General features: G+C 37.0%; 1 protein-coding gene across 1 annotated transcript in view; it reads right to left on the reverse strand.

The window, feature by feature from the left end:
- The window catches only part of LOC148821252 (protein diaphanous homolog 1-like), a 43241-nt gene extending 36300 nt beyond the window's left edge, over positions 1-6941 (reverse strand). Inside the window, exons 1-4 of the mRNA XM_088932531.1 lie at positions 4057-6941; positions 3451-3545; positions 1258-1359; positions 596-835 (exon numbers count right to left, since the gene is read on the reverse strand). Coding sequence (XP_088788657.1) covers positions 596-835; positions 1258-1359; positions 3451-3459 — 351 coding nt within the window. The 5' untranslated portion in view covers positions 3460-3545; positions 4057-6941. The remainder of the gene's footprint in view (positions 1-595; positions 836-1257; positions 1360-3450; positions 3546-4056) is intronic.
- Positions 6942-22870: the final 15929 nt, after the last annotated feature.

Here is a 22870-nt window from a genome sequence, read left to right on the forward strand (position 1 = left end):
TGTGATAGTTAAGTTAACAAACTGAATGTACATAAGGCTTCCGGCTTTTAACAATGCCTACATGTGATTTGTTAAATCAGTGTGATATTGGAATAGTCATAAGCCTGCAACTAAAAAAATAAAAAAACCACAAGTATAAATAATTATTCAGAATAAACTGTTATTACCTATATTATGTGTGGGTTGCGGGTTACAAAACAGACTGGCTTTCATTGTTCATAAATACATGTAATTTACAGGAAAATACTGTGAACCTCTTATTTCAGTATCTTCAGTTCAGAAGGCTAGCCTTTGAATCTCTTATGCAGTAACTAAACTGTGCCCTAACTATGTGCCTCATAGAAATATCTTTTGTTAAGCTTTGGATACAATACTGACCTTCTCCAGTGTGAGAAAAATGACTGCAATATAGAGGAGTGAAAACTCAAGGACCGCAGTGCAATTTGAGACTAAATACGAGTTGGTAAAATGTAGATGTACTGTCTCTATAAACAGCTGCTTAACAACATATAAGTGAACTCAAGTGGTAGAAAAACAAAGCCTCTACAATAAGGTTTGTCAATCCGAGCGGGAGCGTGTGGCTCTGGGACCTTACTTTGCAGAGGAAGCTGATGCTGAACCCAAAGGCACCGGCGTTTCTGGAGCCTGCATTCATGTAGTTCCCCACCAGCAGGGTGAGCTCCAGCAGCTTGGCGAAGCTCTCGCTCTTGCGCAGCTCCTCGCAGGCGGCGGTCACGGCCACCACGTCCGGCTTGATGTTGTTGAGTTGCTCGTCGAAGAGGAGCTTGAACAAGATGGAGTTCAGGCGAGATCGCAGCCTCGGCACCGAGCTCATCTGCAGGGAAACAGAAGACGAGATAGAAAGAAAGGTTAGAAACGGCAGGGGGCCGTCCGGCCTAGCCAGCCAGTTAGGTAGGTAGGTAGTTGTAAACTGATGCAAGAATCTCATCCGAACGTTTCTTGAAAAACTATTACTAAAGGGAATGATCTTAAAAGTTTCAGTCTTTACATGCATAAACTGATCACTGTGTTTTGCAGGAAGAATCAATGATGTTCGTAATAGATACAAGTATATCAAATCTTCGCAGTGCAATGGTAACAACCAGCAATCTCGAAAGATCAAAAACGCCCAATGCCTTTTGCTTTTCACTGAAGTAAAAAAAAAACTTTCACTTGCAAGTTTTTTATGAAAATTAGTCCTTTCAGAGTTACATCTATATAATTGCTTGCTGCTTACGTTAGCGTCAGTGGACTCACCACAACACCAAACTGTTCTGATTCCGCCAAGTCGTCGTAGTCATCCTTCAACTCAGCCAACACATTGAGCTGGTCTTGTTCTGGAAGCTGTTTAACCAGGTTCTGCACAGCACAAATTCAAAGGTGGATTGAGTGAAAGGATTTACAAATTTGTCCTCACATTCTTTAATTATATGCTAATACACATAAGGATGGCTATACGTGAAAGGGAGATGTTCAGCCCATCTAGTTCATTTGGTTTTTCAGTTGCATACTGATAAAAGCATATCATCCAGCTGCTTCTTGAAAGCAGCCAGGGGTTTGTCTTCAAATCTAATCTTCTCTGACTAAAAAGGTTAGATTACTTCAGCCTGTTCCTTTGAGCCAGGGAATGGATCTCTTTGTGCTTCTCTGGGACTGATTCTTGAACAGAAGTATCTTTTTGTACCTTGTTGGCCAAATTGGTACTCAGTATTCCAAATGAGGCCTTAAAACTGCTATTTTAACATAACATCCCTTGACACGAGTTGTACACTTAACTATCCTAACATTCTGCTTGGCTTTTTACTGCTTCCCCATAGTGTCTAGAATATGAAAATAATGAGTCTACATATACTTTCTTGCAAGTAGCCTCTCAAAGCTCAGTGTTTTATGTGTTATACTTAGTAGTTTACGCTTTTTTCTTACCTGAATTCAACACCCTGCACTTATCTACAGTAAGTGACTGCAGTGACTGACTGTTGCAGAAGTAATTAACCACCTCGTTTATGAAACAGTTGATTGGGCACAGGTGTTGTGGTGAATTAACTCTTTGGATGTCAAGCCTGGTGAAAACCAGGAAAGAAAAACTAAAAAACAACATGACCCCTTATCAGGAGAACAATGCTTTTGTGCCATCTGTATGTTGAAGGCCAAACTAAGTCACTTCAAATGAACTCAGCTGGAGTCCCTTTAAGTGACGAATCAAAGTTCTGTATGGACCACCCTGAAAGAAGCCAGCGAATGTGTTGCAGATGTGCCAAATGATACGCTAACTGTTGTGTGCAACAGACCAGTTGATAGCAAGATCCCTGGACAAGAGTGTCTATTGACTGCAGAACTCCATTTGATTACTTGATTACATAAAACCATCAAAAAACTAGAGTAACATTCAACCTCGAGCATACAAATAAACACATTATTAAATATTTTTAAGAATCAACGTCTGTATAAGATATTTAAAAGGTGTGTGTGTTGTCAGTAAAAAAAAAAGTCCATGAATACCATTACATTAAAAAAAAGTTACATCACATAACAGTCTGGATTATCTTTTCAAAGCGGACATTGGTGTTCCTTGAAGAAATACTCTGGGCAAAGTATAAGATGCTTAAGCATCATCCGTAGACTACAAATAAGATTAGAGTTTGAGCTAGTACTGGAAAGTACAAATGGCCTGTCAGTTAGGCTTTTATAAACCGTAATAGAATGTCTCACTGCCTCAAAGACTTCCAGCATTCACAGGCATGCTTTAAGAACATGTAATTTTTAATAAAATACACAAATGAACAGGATAATGCATTGTATTTCAGCTTGCACAAGAACTTTTAATTTTTCAAGGGGGTGCAGCAGGATTTCATCTCAATTTGACATCATAAGGGGAGAAACCTTTCAATGGACTGGAAGAGAACTATACTACGTACAGGTGCAAATGCATAAAACACTGCCTTGCAAAACAGGAAGGCAGTTTCAATAAGAAGTTCTGACCTTTTTTTGAACATTTCATTAAAATAATTATTTTCAATAATGTAGCTCATGTCTAATTGAGTCCAGGCAATTCATAGCACAAATCTGAACATTTTTAATTATCAGCATTCTTACCCTAGAGTCACAAAACAGTTCTTAATATAACAATAAAAATGCATATTGTTGTTGTGTACAAAATACCACCATTTAAATCTAAACAGTTGTGTAACATTTTAACCTGTTCAAAATATTATCAGGTTCAAATATATACTGACAAGTGTCACAGTTGACAGTCAATTATCTTTTAAAAGACAGTGATGCGATGTGATATTACGTGTACTGCAAAAATATAAATATTGAATATTACCAAGCATAAAATCCATTTTTATGTTACAATATTTTATTTGCAAAATGATCCAGAAAACATTTAAACTTATAAATCACAAACCTCAATGTGAGCAAAGACCACATAAAACTAGGAAAATGAATTACCTGCACCATGGATTCAGTGAGAACTTTCTCATTCACTTCCAAGATGACATTCTTTATTTCTTGGTATGGGAGTCGGAAAGATCCCAGGAAGATAGCTGTTGAGAAATCACATCCGCAAAAGAGCATTTTTAGAGGTGAAGGTAGGTCAAATTAAATACTGTGATTTTTCCCCTTGAAAAGAATAATACGTTTGTGTTCATTCAGATAAATTGTACATCTATAATCTGTCTTAAAATCCCCTTGTAAAACAGCACAGAAACATGTGAGACATTATATCCTATTCTAATTGTGTGTAAGGGTTTTAGTTTTTTTATATAAACTTAGCTTTTCATAAATGCTTTATGAAACATATTCATATTTGTTCCCAGCACACATTACCGATGGGGAAATTACATTTACTGGTTTATAATCCTGGCTGGAAGACTATATATACGTGTAGATTAAAACTTAAAGATATATGAACTTAAAATGTTACCATCAAATGCAAAACCCTCCAAAAACTACTGCTGCAGCTGGTACTATGTGTTTGACAAACGCTGACAAAATCTGCTGCATAAACAATCATTTTTTGAAACAACAAAAATAAAATACAGACACAGCACTCACAGAGATTTTGTGCTGTTTTAGAATCCAGCACTTTCAGTTCTTTGACTTTCTTCTTTTGTGCTGTTTTTTTATCATCAGTGCTATCCTGGTCTTTCTTGGCTGTAAGAAGGAAGACAGGAGATTAATACGGATGCTTATTGCTTATAAGATCACTTTATTAGCCCTATACAATTTCTTGCATTAGGAATTTGTCTTTAAGCATACCCCAGCTTGCTTTCCATGGGGTCAGAGCGCAGGGTCAGCCATTGTACAGCGCCCCTGGAACAGTCATGACATAGAAGGAGGATTTAAGTTTTTTAATACACTGTGTATCAATTGGCCATGCATTTGAAATCACACAGTTTGGTGGCTCCACCTTCAACGGAAATGGATTTCTCAGTCTACCAGACTGCAAATGCCAAAATTTTAATCTAGCTACAAAAACAGATTGAGGAAAATGTGAAAACTGAAATTGCACTGATTATATAATCATCATTTTGCTGTTAGGTGGAAATAAGGATGCTTTTAATTTGATCAAGAGAAGACATTCACCCTTGAGGTAAATGTAGCTAGAGTGCCATATTAAAGAGCTGGGCAAATCCTTAGAGGTTAAGAGATTCAAGAATCGTGAGGAATAAAAATGTCAGAGACCTATTCTGCACACTTTTACATCCATACATACAATCATATATAGTATACTAAATATATATTTGTTCTTGTTTCTACAATTTTTCTTAAAGTGCTTCACTCAGTGAACATTTCCAGTCAGTCCCTTTGAATTACTGGATTCTTAAACAGGAAGATCCCCTTGTGTGTGTATATCTTCGACTAGCCTGACATGGTAAGTGCACACTGCTGACAGACATATTGCCGCTAATGGAGATCTGTATATAGAATTTGAGAGAGGGAGAGCATCTTAGAAAGGGTTAAGAGAGCATAGCATAGTAAGAAAGGGGCCCAACTTACAGAGGGCCAGTGCCCTCTGTGTGTCATTGTCCTGGTTAACTGGAAGAGTAAGCCCATGTTTTAACACCATAAAACCATCTATCTGCCTTCCAACAGGCTTCTGTGAAATGCCTCCCCTCCCTTCTCTCCTCCCCCCAACACACTGAAGTCTCCAGTGGAAGGAACAGCTCTCCTGAATGTATAACCTAAAGAAGTCAATTGTCTGCCCATGACATCATGCTTGCGGTAATCACATTTGTGAGATAAATGTATTGTATTATATTGATGGAGTGCACTCATTTTATAAATGGGCCGATCTCAGGGAACTGAGGACACTTGCAATCAGTTACCTCCTTGCAATCTAAATCTATTTGATGGCACACACACAAATTGGTCAAATATTTGAACCATGTATTTAAAAGCATGAATATTTGATGGCTGATAGACAGATCAGACAAAGATTGCACACTACTCAGTTGTAATCAATTTTAAAACATATTTTAGAATATTCTTTAACTTCATCTGATCTACCATATTAATATGGGAGACAATCTGGCACCCAAATTACCATTCCGTGAGCAGCATTTCATGTGACCACCTCATTTAGAGAAAAAAAAACTTGCGAAACAAATTACTTACAATGCAGTGATTGTAATTGATGAGGTCTGTTTTTATGTCAACAGACTGAAGCAGACATCTGTTAATAATGGGGGACTGCTCTTCTAACACTAAGGTCAGCATAGTGTGGAATATTAAATTACAAGCCTACATACCCTTACAACAGGGTTATGTCTTTAATCATCTAATTTTCCTACATGCACAGCAAACATGTACTACTGCTTGTAAAGTTTAGGATAAATAAGTTCAGGAATAAATAGCTCTGGAAAGAAGGCCGTAAAAATCTGTCCAGTGCAGATAAAATCATTAACGTTATAGACATACAATTATTAATGAATCAAAAAATTATACTTTAATTAACTTTTTAATTACTGAACTGAAACAAGGTCAAAGTACTGGCTCGATCTTATTTATATGTTCACTTTCAAATTTACGTCCCTTTTGTAAGACCAGCAAGACCATTTTCAGGTTATATGCATCTGATTTCACTCTTCTCTTTATGCTTTAGTTAACGTACCCTAGAAACCAAACGTTACAAAACCCAGATCTTTTCACACTATAATGCGAACTGAATTTTAAGATACAACTAGTTTTAATTCATAATGGACATTTACGCAATTCACTTGAATTTAGACTGAATCCGTCCAGATGGCAAACTGTTGAAACAGTACAGTGAACAGATGTCCCTCTATAATGCCAACTCAGTGATTACCTCTGTGTTGTCCAGACATTGGCATGTATCTCCAGACTGAGCCACTACAGACTGATCTTTTCTATTTAAGTAACTTAAAGAAAGAGAGCATCATTCAGCAAGAAATAAGGAGCTATCTTGACAAAGCACAGACGTAATCTGAAGTATGCCACACAGAAGAAGTAGAGCCAAGTGTATCACTGTGTTCAAGGGGCTTTTAAATGCATATCACTGATCTGCATTTCTGCTCCCAGCACAGGAAGGATATCAATTATCCAAAATCCATAAGTAAGGTGTTTAAATTATCTGAATAGTTCGCAAACTTTCCTGAAACCTGAGTTATATATCTTTGAGACAATAGGAAACCTACATTTCCTATTGTTCCTATTTCCTATATAGCGTCAACTACATATCTAATGTGTATCATATCTAAAAGGAGTTTGCACTAATTGTATAAAGCCCGTATAATCACTACCATCATTATTTTAAATCCCACACATTTTAATTTTTTTTTTCTTTTATTTACTTTAAGCTTTAAGCTTACTGTGACACAATACAGTCAAAAGCAGATAGGTCGGAATGGAAAAAAAAGCCTGGCACAAACAAGTACTGGCTGCAGATGTCTATGGAACACGACCAACATTTACAGTGCCTTGCGAAAGTATTCGGCCCCCTTGAACTTTTCAACCTTTTGCCACATTTCAGGCTTCAAACATAAAGATATAAATTTTTTATTTTATGTGAAGAATCACCAACAAGTGGGACACAATTGTGAAGTGGAACGAAATCTATTGGATTTTTGAAACTTTTTTAACTAATAAAAAAATGAAAAGTGGGGCGTGCAAAATTATTCGGCCCCTTTACTTTCAGTGCAGCAAACTCACTCCAGAAGTTCAGCGAGGATCTCTGAATGATCCAATGTAGTCCTAAATGACTGATGGTGATAAATAGAATCCACCTGTGTGTAATCAAGTCTCTGTATAAATGCACCTGCTCTGTGATAGTCTCAAGGTTCTGTTGAAAGCGCAGAGAGCATCATGAAGACCAAGGAACACACCAGGCAGGTCCGTAATACTGTTGTGGAGAAGTTTAAAGCCGGATTTGGATACAAAAAGATTTCCCAAGCTTCAAACATCCCAAGGAGCACTGTGCAAGCGATCATCTTGAAATGGAAGGAGTATCAGACCACTGCAAATCTACCAAGACCTGGCCGTCCCTCTAAACTTTCAGCTCAGACAAGGAGAAGACTGATCAGAGATGCAGCCAAGAGGCCCATGATCACTCTGGATGAACTGCAGAGAACTACAGCTGAGGTGGGAGAGTCTGTCCATAGGACAACAATCAGTCTTACACTGCACAAATCTGGCCTTTATGGAAGAGTGGCAAGAAGAAAGCCATTTCTCAAAGATATCCATAAAAATTCTCGTCTAAAGTTTGCCACAAGCCACCTGGGAGACACCCCAAACATGTGGAAGAAGGTGCTCTGGTCAGATGAAACCAAAATCGAACTTTTTGGCCACAATGCAAAACGATATGTTTGGCGTAAAAGCAACACAGCTCATCACCCTCAACACACCATCCCCACTGTCAAACATGGTGGTGGCAGCATCATGGTTTGGGCCTGCTTTTCTTCAGCAGGGACAGGGAAGATGGTTAAAATTGAGCGGAAGATGGATGCAGCCAAATACAGGACCATTCTGGATGAAAACCTGTTGGAGTCTGCAAAAGACCTGAGACTGGGACGGAGATTTATCTTCCAACAAGACAATGATCCCAAACATACAGCAAAATCTACAAAGGAATGGTTCACAAATAAACGTATCCAGGTGTTTGAATGGCCAAGTCAAAGTCCAGACCTGAATCCAATCGAGAATCTGTGGAAAGAGCTGAAAACTGCTGTTCACAAACGCTCTCCATCCAACCTCACTGAGCTCGAGCTGTTTTGCAAGGAAGAATGGGCAAGAATTTCAGTCTCTCGATGTGCAAAACTGATAGAGACATACCCCAAGCGACTTGCAGCTGTAATCGCAGCAAAAGGTGGCTCTACAAAGTATTAACGCAAGGGGGCCGAATAATTTTGCACGCCCCACTTTTCATTTTTTTATTAGTTAAAAAAGTTTCAAAAATCCAATAGATTTCGTTCCACTTCACAATTGTGTCCCACTTGTTGGTGATTCTTCACATAAAATAAAAAATTTATATCTTTATGTTTGAAGCCTGAAATGTGGCAAAAGGTTGAAAAGTTCAAGGGGGCCGAATACTTTCGCAAGGCACTGTACATACGCTACAGTGTCCGTGACCAAACCGCCTTTTGTTCCTGCGTCCTGTGAAAACAACTTCCAGATGGACTGCAGGTCAGCCTGCCTGACCGAGGGGTCAAGTCAGCAGCGAGCTCACCCCACACCTCCTCCATGTCTGCTGCTCACAGCACACATTCCTCATGGTAAAAGCTCAGGGAAAAGGGACCAATAAATGAGCAATCACAGGAGAGAGTAAACCTGCTATTCAGCAAAGCCCTGCCCATGACAATGCAGTGTAAACCCCCTTGAACGAGACATAAACAAAATAAAACTATTCATGCTGTCACAGCCAAAACTAAGTAATGATGCTGAGAGCTCGATTCCACAGGTTCAGAAGCACATGCCAGACAAGAGAGAGTCTACTTTTGTGACGGTCTGTTTTTGTGGACAAAAATGACCCAGCAAAGAAAGACGACTTTTAAGAATTTTCTCCAACGTGGCCAGGGGTCCCTGTAGACACACTCTTAATGTAGTGAGGCAGTAAAAAAACAGGAGGCTATGTTTGCTCACGAACAAGACAAGGATGAAAAAACCTTTCAGGAACCTCATCGCACTATTCCTAAGCCCCGTGGGTAACAACCACCGTCACAAAGGACAGGTGGTCAGGAGCAGCCATGATTAACTCAAATACTGCTCGTTAACTCTACACACCTTTGGGACACCCCCGTATCTCAAGGGGAACAGTTATGTAACCTCACTTTAGACCCCTCTGTAAAACAGGAACAAATAAAGGAGGTGCCGTTTACTTCAAAACCAAAATCTGGCAAAATAGTACAGTTTCTATGATGATGTTTAGAGAGGCTTCATATTTTCTTGTCTTTGAATGTATCATAGATCCATTCTTTGTAACTGCTGAATCTTCAGACTTATTATGTTTAGTGGAAATGACAAGCAGCATTCATGTTTGTTTAAATAAGTCTTTAGAAATCCAAATGTTACATCAGATCACATAGCATAATTAAAAAAACAATTAAAGAAAATAAGATTTTATTGAGTAAATTTGCATTTACAATCCACTCATTTCAAAAAATAAATTTATAATAAATGAAAACTGCAGGACATTTCAGAAAGCCAAAAACCTCAGCCTGAAACCCACACCATAAAATTAAATCTGTCCCTTTAAATCCTAACATGGAAGTGTGTCAGTGTGCCTCTGTGTTTGCAGACACCATGTGCTCAGCATTATCCACTCTGATAAAGCAAAAAAGACATCCAGTTCATAAAATGGGGTCTGTGTATGAGAAATACAATACCACGAAATGGCTGAACACTGAAGCGAATGTCTCAATTTAATGTTTTCCACAGCTCAATTGCACACCCCTACTGTCTATCAATGGCATATACAGTACAGACACACAAAATACTGTAAAACAGAATACAGTAAGTGAATGTCGATCCAGACATACTGCAAGCACACTACCTAAGCAACTGCATTACATCACTGAAAAGTGGCAGATTTAAAAGCAAGCCAGAAACACTGCAATACATGTCAAAATACTTAAAATAACTTTAATGTTTAATGTCATATACTGTATGAGCTTGTAAAACCTTAGCAAATATAACTGATGGAAGACACAATTTCATTGATATTTACAACCGAGGAATAAAACAAAAGATGCCTTTAACTCCTAAAACTCTTGAAAATGCTGTTGTATGTTTTCAGGTAGCACAGGATATATGATACACACTGATCTTGGTCTACACTGTATATATATAATGATGCTTAATAACTGCTTTTCATATGCTTACCCCTCACTTAAACACAGATGTTAAAGGACATCTTGCTGCTTCTCAAATCTGAAAAGCACATTTTTCTTCATCAACAATCCATGAATAATAACAATATTAAAAACTGTATAACTACTTGCTACTAATGTACAGCCAGACATAGGCTAAAAACTGTTGAGCAAAAGATAAGGCAGTACATTACCGATCTATTCCTATTCTTTGAACCTTCACAAAATCTGCAACTGAAAGCACGCCATGATATTAATGCCGTGTGGTGAGGTCTGGGGGAGAAACCCACCTCGCGAATCGCTCAATATAAATGTTCATTGTCATATGATTCTTTTCTTTTTCTGATACCTTTCTTTTCCGGCTGCCGTCACAATTGCCAGAGTCTTTTTTTCCGTGCCCTTTTCATCTTGTACGTCTCATCTGCCCTTCATTCTAATGCCATTAGTAACACCCAGGTTTTTTTTTTGTAACTTTTTGTTCTGCTCAGCACTCTGACAAAGTCCTCATTATGTTCAGGCCTATTCCCCACCTGTTCCTGATGGCTGACTTTAACAGAGCTCAGCACAATAGGGGGCAACGACCACGCATCTCACAGCTGTTTGAAATTTGGAGACTAGTCCAAATATGTCATAATTACTGAGCTTTTTATCTGTAAACACCAGCTCAAGTGTCTCCTTCTATCGGGTAAGCATGGCAAAATAGTTTTAAAATGTAAGACCCAGACAGAACTTTAGGTAGTCTTTGGTTTAAAGGGAAAAGGAATCACTCACACACACAGGCTAGTTCCTGTTCTCTTTCCTCAACTCCCTCACTCTGTTTCTCCTTAAAAGGTCTTAGTTACTGAAAACAAGTCAGGAAGCTTTAAGGAGTGTCTGGCTGAGTTGGCAATGCTATTGTAAATATGCTTTTAAAACATGGCTCATCACAAATTTAAACTCCCTGTTCCAAGAATCCACTTTTTGGGGGTGTTTTTGCACAATAACTCACTTCATGTGGATAAGGTTTAGGCTATTTTTAATACATATCCTATCAGATGACAGAATCCATTGTCTGATGCGCTTTGCTTTACTTCAGAAGACTCAATTCCAGCTCAAGAGCACACCTCTAGTGGCCACGTTTTGAAAATGCATGTTTTCCTTTAAGTCTCTCATGATTAAACTCTGAATATATAGCCTTACCTTTACTTTCTCTCAAATGTATCTAATCTTTTTAAGTTTAAATACACTGCTGTAACCTGTAAAACTCATCAATAAATATCTTACATTATCATAGGAGTAAAAAAAAAGTACATTAACAAATTAACCAATTAATATCTTAGCATTTACTAGTGAAACATAACAGACTAAATTTATTTAAAAAGTCCCTTTATTTTAATTTATTTATTATAAAACGTCTTCTGGAATTAGTATTTTTTAATAATGGTATTCTTAAGGTTTTCATATATGTAACTCATTTTAGATGCAGAACTTCAGTCTTTGTACCACTTCAATATTTATTTTCCTTTACATTAGGGAGGAGATTATAGGGTTAATGTATACCTGGTACATAGTGGAATAAGTGATATTGAATTTCACAGTTTGTTCTTAATGTGTTTTTAACTTCTTTGTGGCAATAATGGCGAGCATTAAAACATTGTTGATTTGAATTCAGAATTACACCCAGGCAATGAAAAAAGAACAACTTTCAGTGATCTTCACAGTGGAAAATTCATTTTAAAACCAGTAAACAATATTTGAGGGCAGGGTGCTGCTTCTTGTACAAAACACTCTCTGTGGTTACCAAAGCACAGCTCCTGTTGCTATGAAGAGCACAAAAGCGGTGAATGTGCTGAATAGCTGAATAGCAGCTCTTAAGAATCCCTTGTTTCCATCAGCATGCTGAACAGAGTGATGCATAAAATGGATCCCAGACACCAGCAGCTGGTGAGTCAGAAAATGTCCGATATTGCAGCAGATGGCAGGGTGGGAACAAAAGGAGGAAGGGGGGCGGTTGCCGGGGAAGGCTGATGAGGAAAGAAATGGGAGGGACTTTCAATGGGAGGGACCAGGGGAGGAGTTTCGAGCCCTGCTCACTTGCACACCCCTGGTGTCTGGAAAGTGTAACTGCAATGTCCCCTGCATTGCAACAGCATCTTCACTTTTTATTTATTTTTTTTCTCCGTAAAAGTGAAGAGGCTCCAAGCAATCAAAGTTCTAGAAAAATAAACTGTAAGCTCTATTGATGCCACCTTTAAAATATATCTGAATGGTAATACTGAAATTAAGAAATGAATACTTCCAATACTACTGTCAAATATTATAAATATTTAACCATTAATGGCATTAAATGTTATTTAAATATTTAATTTAATTCATTCTACTACATTTTAAAATGGAATTAACATATTCATATTACTTCATAAAGCAAGGGCAAGATATTTTAATTAACATGTCTCGCAACCAAGGAATAGTAAACTGCAAATTAGTGATTGTTTTCCATTGGAGTGAAGAAATTAATTGTTTTTTTAAGAGTGTAAGAGAGGTGTATAATTCCAAGTCTTAAAACAATAGCATTACTACAAACACATGAATAAGTCATTTATTTTAAATAAGTATAGACAAGAGTAATCACGTTTAAATAATATTACTGTTAGGGGTAGTTTTTGGTAAATCTGTTTTATTTTTTTCCATCAAGGGGCCCTTAAAATCCATTTACTCTACAATAGTAAAAAAAAAATCATAAGGTTCCTTGAAGATCTGTAATAATTCCTAATACATAAATGTTAATCAAGAGTTGAAATCAGGTGGTAGAAAAGCAAGTACAGCTTATTACATAAACTGTTTAAGATCTCTAAATTTTAATTTAATATTAATGTATAAAGTTGCTTAATCTCTCACTGTCCTGTCTTAAATGCAAGACTTCAGTTATCTCTAGTTAATTATTTTAATAATACATCCTTTTCAAGGACCAATGGGAGGATTAACATACCAAACTGAGCCTTCCACACTGTTTTACTGTGACATTCACATATGTAATCTGATCAAAATCCTTAAATTGATGTCTTTAATTTAACACTACTTAGATATCAGTTTTATTTTTGTAAATTAATTACTCATATGATACTGAATTTGCAATTGCTAGGACCAGAAACTATGTAAACAGAGAGACTACACTCCTGACAAAGCCCTTAAAAACAATAAATTGCACATCCAGCATCAGGTGCCCTGAGAGGATTTTGGGAAGGAGAAAGTACATATCATATTATATATGCCTTTTCTTCTTGTAAACTTAAGAGCTGAATTGTCACACTACACTAAAATACACTACACTTGCAAGTTGTGTTATACATACATAAACAATATAATGTATTTAACATACAAAATACAACATTTCTCAATACATACATATTTTAGGGCTTTATGCTCTATACATTAACTATTACAACTTCCTAGACCTAAGATACCGTTCATGGGTAAACACTGCCCTCTCCTGACAAAACTGCATTTCAGCTTATTATAGTCCTCAACTTGATTTCCTCCTCAAAATTGTTTTTACAATTTAAAATACCAGGTGTGTCCCACAGACTTGACAAAAAGCCTTTGAAAAACAGTTTCAATGCACCTTCAAAACCTGAATTCATATTATAAGAGTCAAATATAAGTACTCAGGAGAACATAATGTGAGTCAAACATTGTATGGTTCTATGGGTGTGTATGGGTGTGTGCCTATGGATGAGTTTCTCAAAGCTCTTTTCATGTGTTTTTTTTTCAGATACCTCCCAATGTATTTTACTTTCTGCAAATAACATGTTTTTCTAAGAAGTTCATATGGGTTCATTCAAATGGGTGAGATACAGGTTCTCATTAATCACAAATTCCATCCATCTGCAACAGTAACACATTGTATGAATCACTCCCTCTACCTTGACTGCAGAAAATAAAAAACAGGCCAAGCCCAAGGACCTGCCCTCCCAGAATAAGAGGAACCTTTCCAAGTTGGAATCCAAGGTCTGAAAAATACCATGTAAGCTCAGTGAAGATACACTGTATTCCATGTTTGAAATAAAATGCATAGGCATGGTGATAAGGTGTTCTGGGGCTTATCTGAAAAAAAGATAAACAGAAGAGTCCTTCCTTAACCCAAAATGGGAATGAATGTCCTTTGCTCTGTGCTGCGATAAGTAATCAATTAAAGAAAACTAAAGAAAAAAAAGAAAAAAAGGTTATTTACCCACGGGAGTATTTCTAACAAAAGAATGAGACTTCACTAAGCTGAATTAAAAAAAAATTGCAACAGAAGTTCAAAACAACTATGTGAATAAAGTATATAGAAACCAGTTTACATTAATAACAGGAGCTAAAAAATGTTGGGTAACACTTTTCTGTGCTAATACTGTTCATCAGGAGTTACTGTGATTATTAACAGTCTTAGTCTTTTCTACTATCATACAACAAAAAGCTGTTTGAATTACTGTGATGGAAAGTACAGTATTAGGTACCAGCAGCGCACTGTTTATATTTCTAGGCATGTTCATCCCTTCAGAGCGCTGTCATGGGATATTTAAAATGACTTTTTTAACTCATTTAAACCCAGACTACACTTTGCCAAGAAAATGATACAAAACAAAAGTGTCAGGGTGCCTGAAAGATTTACTAGCAAACCCCCTGCATATGATGTTTCCATCATATATTTTCACTTTCTCAGACTGTTTAATGTATTTTCTTTGCTGTGGTATTTGTTTATGAAACTGGCCTGTTTTAAAATCAGCCTTGGCTATCCTGAGATATACACCCTTCACTATGCTGAAAGTGAAATGCATGAATAAGCAGCAGATTGTGAAGATCTCATTCTAAGCTTTCTTTTTTTCTTAGTTTATGGAATTGGAATCTGTAGACTGCTTCATATCACTTAAAATAAATTTACATCCAGGGAAGTTTTAACTGTTTAAAACCCAAAACATACTGTACATCTTTAACAAACACCAGAGTTAGTATTGTTATTTACGTATACCTCAAGCTGAAAGTAGAACTCTTAAAGTAGGCAATTAATATTAAAGTGGAAAAAGGCTCTGAGGGCACGACAGGCACGGAGTACATTTGGTTTTGAATTAATCCAGTTGAAACAAATGTTTCAGAAGGTCTTTGAGCAAGTGGCCTTCTTTTAAGACATTTACTATGCAGGGTGCTAGCATTAACATTTCATATCCGGACCTAATTCATTCCATAGAGTGCCAACTGTTAGGGTGGCCTAACAGGAAATTTGTTAATTAATGAAAGCTTAATAGAAATATTCAGAATGATAAAAAACAATGACAACTGAAAATGAATGCCAAAGAAGTTACTTTGTTTCTTAAAGAACTATTTCATATCCTGTAATACCAACCAAAATTCAAGAAAAAAAAACCTGCTGTTAAAGCAACAAACGTACAAAAACCACTATAATTGTACATAAACATTACATACAAAACACGTTTCTGAAACAAATGGATAAGGGTTGCAAAAGCTGATATACAGCTCAACAGCACACCTCTAGTGGAAAAGGTCAGAATGCACAGAATAACCAGAATACAGTACAACAATCATTTGTGATTTCCTAAGAGGTTTATTTTTGCAAGTCATGCATACCTAACTGAAGTTATTCATGAAGAGGAGATTTACATATTAACAGAAGCCTTCTTAAATATCCTCTAAATGCTATTACATGACTAAAACCAATAAAGCTGTAACAGTTCAGATGTGTTATTGTTCAGTTTAGTCAAATATATATTTTTTTCTGGTAAATAGCACTGTCAATAGGTTACTTGAATTGATAAAAAAAAATTCTGAAGTTATGGGAAATGATTGTGTACAGAGTTCTTTCATTACTGTCTGTGCTCATTTTTGTATTTTCTTGTCTGACAGTTCAGAGGAAAACAGATGTTTTATCATTATTTTTCTAATAGTTACAAGTGGACTTTTGTTAAATGTTGTTGCTAGCCATTTATTGTTTTTTAAAATAACACTGTTTTAATGAAATCAAGTTGAGCTGAATGCTGCTGACCCAATAATTAGGATTTAGCTAAGGTGATAAATTCTACAGTTGTGCTGAACAGGAAAAGTCATGTCAGAAAAAATGCAGATCACAACTACTTTCAACATGAAGAAACTCAACTTAATACCTAAAAGCCAAATATCCCAATTAATCTCTATGTTTAAACAAGAGTGTTATATTTCCCCATCTCAGGAAAAAGCAAAATACCGTCACAAACCGAATGCACATTGTATTCTTCAACCTAAGTGAGCAAGAATCTTTGCTTTTCTTCAAACTGTTACTAATTAACATGAGCTTACTTAACACCAGTATAGGTTGTATCCCTATACCACGATTGCACCTTGATTTGTCAATTTTAATCAAAACACTGAGGTTTCGGAAATACAGGCCCTCCCTTGACACAAGGCTCTGAAACAGTGCTGTTTCATTAGTTTCCACGGCAAGAGATCAATCTTCTTCCCCTTCGACCTCAAAGGACAAGGCCATGTGTAGCTGTGTTTTTGCTAAATTGCTTTGTCTCTCTCCCCTGAGGCATCGCCACAACAAAGGCCAGCCCCGGCAGCAGCTGCCTGGGTATCAGCACAGCCCCAGCAGTAACCAGCTCTCCGGTCTGCAATGTCAATGAAACGTATTACTAGGGGGGTATGATGGGTAAGGTATGTCAGGCAAAATCACCAAGAGGGAGGGAGCTAAACTGCAGAATCGGGTAGCCATTAGTACTAAATGGCAGTTAAAAACAAAAACTAATCCCTGAGATAAAAAAAAATAGATTTTCAGATCCAGAGAGCAATGGGATACAGTATTGTTTCTCAAGCAGCAGAAGAAAAGGAGTTTAGAGACTCTCCCTAACATTCTTTAGGAGATCAATAAGAGTCAATTCAAATCCATCACAAGACAGTATTCCCAATGTACACAACGCGACTAATTAACACCTGAACCCTCTTGGTGCAGTTGTCTCATCAGCAGGGAGTAACGCTCTGACTCATACACTGTTATAAATCTTCCTTTCTGAATTGTGCACTAAAGAATACACAGACTTGGTAAGTGCACACCAATCCTTATTATCCTAATTAATTTGTAGCAGAATACGTTTGGTTCTATCTGGTATAAGTAGCAATCAGAAACACATGAGCTTGTACTTATAAATGAGTGTAAAAATCATCCTCTTACTCTGAGGGAAAATGATCTTGTTATTTTGCTAAGGCTGTGCGAACAACACAATTAATTTAATTAATGTTTGCCCTTTTTCTTGTCACAGCTTAATTTTTGTATTGTTTTTTCCAGAAGCATATCACATAGACAGCTCTCTAAAATAGTAACCACACTAATAATCAAATGCTTCAATAACCTGTTTAACTCTGGAAAATAAATATGGGTCATTCACTCTAAACATGCATTGTTTGAGGTTCTTTTTTCACAGAGCTCAACTGCACACATCTGGTGTTTGAAAGAGGTAACTGCAGCACAAATTCCTACTTTCATCCCTCTGCACACCCACAATAATCCCTTATACAGCTCAACTGCTCCCCTCTGGTGGTTAAAAAGAGAACTGACTGACATTGCAACTTAGATCCATTCATTTGAATTATATACTTTACTCCAAATACCGCTGAATTATATGGAATATCCTGATTTTATTAACGGCATTTCACAGATCACACACTTACAAAAGCATAACAGCTTTATCTGCAATGAAGGAAAAATTTGGTATATTATATAAAAAAACAATTGTGGTTTCTTGTTTCCCAGTTATTTTACTGTTAGAATTGTATCTGTGCATTTCTTACCATTTTTGAGGGTATATTATTTACCTGTCTCTATGATGGGCACATCTTTCTTTAATTTGTTTCTTGTTCTAACCTTGAATCTAGTGACATGAAAGGTGTGATATAAATAAAATCTGTATACAGATATTTGAATACAAACAAGCTTTCATCATATGCTTTATTTTCTTGAATGTCCTGATGTACACTTAGTTGTATGGGATCTTTTCTTTTTTAATTACCAATGTCTTTACAGGAATGGTTACAAGACAGGAGCTCATTAGGTCCATATAGCTTGTTGAGTTTCTAACAGCAAATTGAGATGAGGATCCCATCCAGCCATTTCAAACTAAATAATCCCAGGTTATTGTCTTCACAACATCATAGCTGGGTAGACTGTCACACAGATCAGCATTCTTTTGGTTTAAAAATGCCTCCTGTTCTTTATTTTAAATATGTACTTCCTCAAAGTTTCCACTTGAGTCCTCTTGTTTGTTGTAGTATTGATTCATATTCTATTTGTCTATTATAGTGTTATGTAGGAACAACTATTTTCAAATACATTACACCATAAGTAAAAAAAAAACAAGGTGTATTTCAGATATATGAAGTAACACCAACACACAAGCCCAATCACACAAGAGCCTTGGGGCACACAAAGGAATTGTTCTGTTAGTCTGGAGCTGTGAAAGATATGTGGTTCAGAAAGAATGCACGAGAATGGCCCTCACAGTAATGACGGCAACAATCGTTTCCTCATAATATATACCAGTTGCCTCCCATTTAAAAGAAACACAGCACCAATCATCAAGAATTAAGAGGGGAGCTGGACTGCAACTGAAATTATTATAATAAACTTATTTATAAACCATCTTTAAAACCCAAGGATGCTGGAGAGCAGAATTAGCCAACACTTCACAAGTGTATCCAGAGCTCAGATTCCTGAAAAGCTGCAGAAGAGTGAAAAACCACAGTTTAGGGCAGGCTTGTGTCATCACCAGAGATTGATCTGAAATATTTCTTCACATTTTTCGTCCCGGGGTTAATACAATCTCCTAAAAAGCACAGCAATATCGCATGGATGAAAACAATGAATACAAAAACTTCAGAGGAAACGTAACCCATCAGTGTCCGATTTGAGTTTGGGAAGGAATGACGTGTGGTGCTTTATCTAATTGCTCTAATCCCTTTTTTTCCAGCAAATACAGCTGTGCTTCAATAAGAAAAACAGCAGAATGCACTTACTACAAGCCTGAGAGCCAGTGATTAGTTGTAGCTGACTAAATACAAGCTTTTATGTTCAATTATCAACTAGCCAGGAGCAGGAAGGAAGGGAGCCCAAAGGCCCTGGCTGGGGAAAGAAGGCAGTAAAGCTCTGCATTTTAAAATGTCAAGAACACTTAACAAAGGACAAAAAAAAAAAATTGAAAGCCTTGGCTGCAGTATCCTCTTCTTGAGAAATGTCATGAAGTAAACAGAACTGGCTACTGCACAGTAAGGATAAACGACAAGAGAAGAGCACAGAACCAAATCAGAAGATCTTGTTTATATTCCATATCTGGACTGGACCAATTCACCACCCCCGACCCTTATCAGAAAACATCAGCTTTCAGATTATGTATAGATGGGATAAATAAACGTACTAAGTAGAAAAAAAAAAACACGAAGTTACACAAACGAAGCTCAAATTTCCATTTTTCATACTGCTCATACTTTCATACTGAGTGTTTTTCAAACACTCATATTACAAATTAAGCATTCTGGACAACATTTCCATCAAGTGTTTATTATTCTTTGCACAAGGAGTTACAGGTGTCATATTACAGGCAGAATTTGCAATTAGCACATTTTCCCATTGACTACTTCAGGCCAGCCTACTGAATATTTTTTTTGAAATAAATTGGTGTGAATCAACATTATCTTTGTCTGACTGCTTTAGCGGAACAAACCGCAAGCAAATGAAGGTTTGCGACGTACCACGCGCTTACGCGCCCTGCCACCAAACTTCATCAAAACAGATGTAAACAATCGGTTCGGTAAGTTCAATATCTCGGGTGACTAAACAACTTCATTTTACTCGAGAGCTCTACAAACTGAATGCTATGAGGTCCGGCATTGGAGCGTGACCTGTGTGGAATATATGTGCCAGTAAATTTAGTTATGAGTTATGAATTCCGGATAGACATTGCCAGACGAATAAAGCCTTTAGGAGCAACAAAAATAAATGATTTAGAAACACAACATTTCAGAAAATAAAAAGGAGAAATCCATCATGCTACTTTTATTTTGGTATAAAAGATTTCCTAATGATGTTAGAAAAACTGCTTTTTTCATTACAGAAATGCCCGAGGAGAAAACAAGCATATGAGCTCACTTTATGTGTCCAGCACCAAAGCCTAAAAAAATTGCACTGCAATACACATTAAACTAGCACACAGATTCTCTGGGGAGCAAGTTGCCCAGAGTTTTTTGCTATTTTTTTTTTGTTCTGTTAAAGGTCATATAATAAAAACACAGCATTGTAAAGTTACGATCAAACACCATCAAAAAGTGTTTTTGCACTCTGTAACGATTCTGTTCCTTGAAAACAACAAAAGGAGAGCCCAGTATTACCACACCGAATCTTCAGTCAGATATTTAAAACCGGCTTTGCAAAAGAGTAGATAAACACAGCACTGAAAATCAAAGAGACTGCATCTTTGTGCAAGAAAACCTCTGTCAATCCAACAAGGAGGATCCAGAGTGCTGTGGGAGATCAAAGGCTTCCCAGATCTACCTCCCTGACAGAGAATTACTCTAATCCTGCATACAGCTGTCTAACCAGCTACCCCTCTCTGTTTAATTACACAAATGGCAAGGAGGTATGTAATTGAATTTCTCAGGAGTGCACATGGGGTCCAATTCTACTGGGGAATGAGGGGAGGTGGGGGTTAAAGATGTTTACAGTATCAGAATGGGAGCTGTTTAGAAAATTACAATTTTAGCTGACCATCCCCAGAAACCCCTTTATTGCCTGCAGGCACAACAGACTAAAAATATCATCTATGCATTTCATCCACTGTTAAATAAACCTTGCAATGAATACAATGGAGTTGTTATTTGGTAATTAAAAAGGAGACATAAATATTTAAAAATTAATGTTGTAAAGCCCTGTGCCCTGAAGTAGGGTGAAACTAAAAGTTTTATAGCACACAGAAAGCCTTTGAAGTTAATTTTATAAAGGGCACCATTTTCAAAAGGGAATCACAAACAGTGCTACTGTATAAGTTATTCTCATTTTGTCATAAGATCTTTTTCCGTTAAGTCGGGGGTTTATTTTTTTCCCCCCTCAGTGGCACACCGATGACGTCCAGATCTTAGTAATCCAAAAGAAAAGACCTGAAAAGAAAGACTGGAGGGCTCACACACAATGACATCAATCACATTTATTCTGTTTTGGAATAAACAGCTTTATGTGCTGACATAGACAAAAGATGCTCCTACAAGAATGCAATTCTTCCAATTACTGCCATATAGATGTCTGTCTGTGTCAGTGATCGTATACAAATACACATGTACACACAATCTGTGTCAAAACAAGGACTCCCAGATCAAATCATGGGAGACCAGCAGATTCATGGTTTCAATCCCTAGATTTAACAGCTGAGCCTTTTGTAATACAGTAATGTACAATGTTAAGCTTACGCCTATTATTTACCAAGGATTTAAATTTTAAGTGGGTTGCTTTAATTACAAAAGTATTATGCCTGGAAACAAAAACCACGTTCAATTCATTAATATAAATGTTAAAATACCTGAAACCAATGTCTATTTACCAAAAGAGTGGCAGCGATTTGGTTAATAGGCCTTTTTTATGCAGTCCTACTAATAAATAATAATAGCTACATAACCTTAGGGAAAAAGATCTTCAACGCATTTTCAAAAACCTGTAGATTAACATGAATCATTGCACTAATAGATATACAAAATATGGGCAAAATTGCAGACTGCTTGCAATCAAGGTTTTCTGTCTGCCAAATGAAAAGCAGAACAATTTCACACAAAACACACAGCTTTTGCAGCACAATTTGTGCTCTAATAAATCTTTGCCATAATAACACAGTTTTGAAATTCTCCTAAAGCACCTGCAGATGAGGCACTTTTCTTAGCAGTTCAATATGGAGGCGACCTGTTTGAGCAACGCAAACTGGAAACAATTTCAGGGCCTATTATATATAGATTTCTGAGCTCTCGCTTTGTATTTCAGAGCAAAATGAGTTGACGGCAGAAAATATAATGACCATGAAATTGATTTTGCGATTATACTTCTGCCCGCCAATTAAACATAGCTTCCTTGAAAGGCTTCATTTTTTTTTTCCTTCCACTCAAAGCTCGGAGATGCTGGAGACGATGATTGCAAATCACCCCTGACACAACTTACACCTTTGCTTGAATAGGCCTACTCAGTCTTTAAGCTTGGGAAAGGAAAAACAACAGGAGGGGGAGGCTGGAGCAACGCCTTTCAAAACCACGCAACCCGGCATGGAGAACGAAAAGCTTGATTGCTGTGCTTGAAGGCAGACGATCCAAGTTCAATTCCATTTTCATATTGTAATTTTAATCTAAAACTGCATTCTTCTTGATTTTGCCATTTATAGGCAGCCGATCTCCGCCAGTGCCCATTCATTAGTGGCTGCCTTACGAGATTTAAAATAAAAGGACTTCATTAGCCCTGCAGAGACAATCTAAGCAGAGGATGAGGGACTGCATATAAAAAAAAAAATCACACAAAA

The sequence above is a fragment of the Atractosteus spatula genome, chromosome 14 (assembly GCF_055471065.1).
Source record: "Atractosteus spatula isolate fAtrSpa1 chromosome 14, fAtrSpa1.hap1, whole genome shotgun sequence".
Lineage (NCBI taxonomy): Eukaryota > Metazoa > Chordata > Actinopteri > Semionotiformes > Lepisosteidae > Atractosteus > Atractosteus spatula.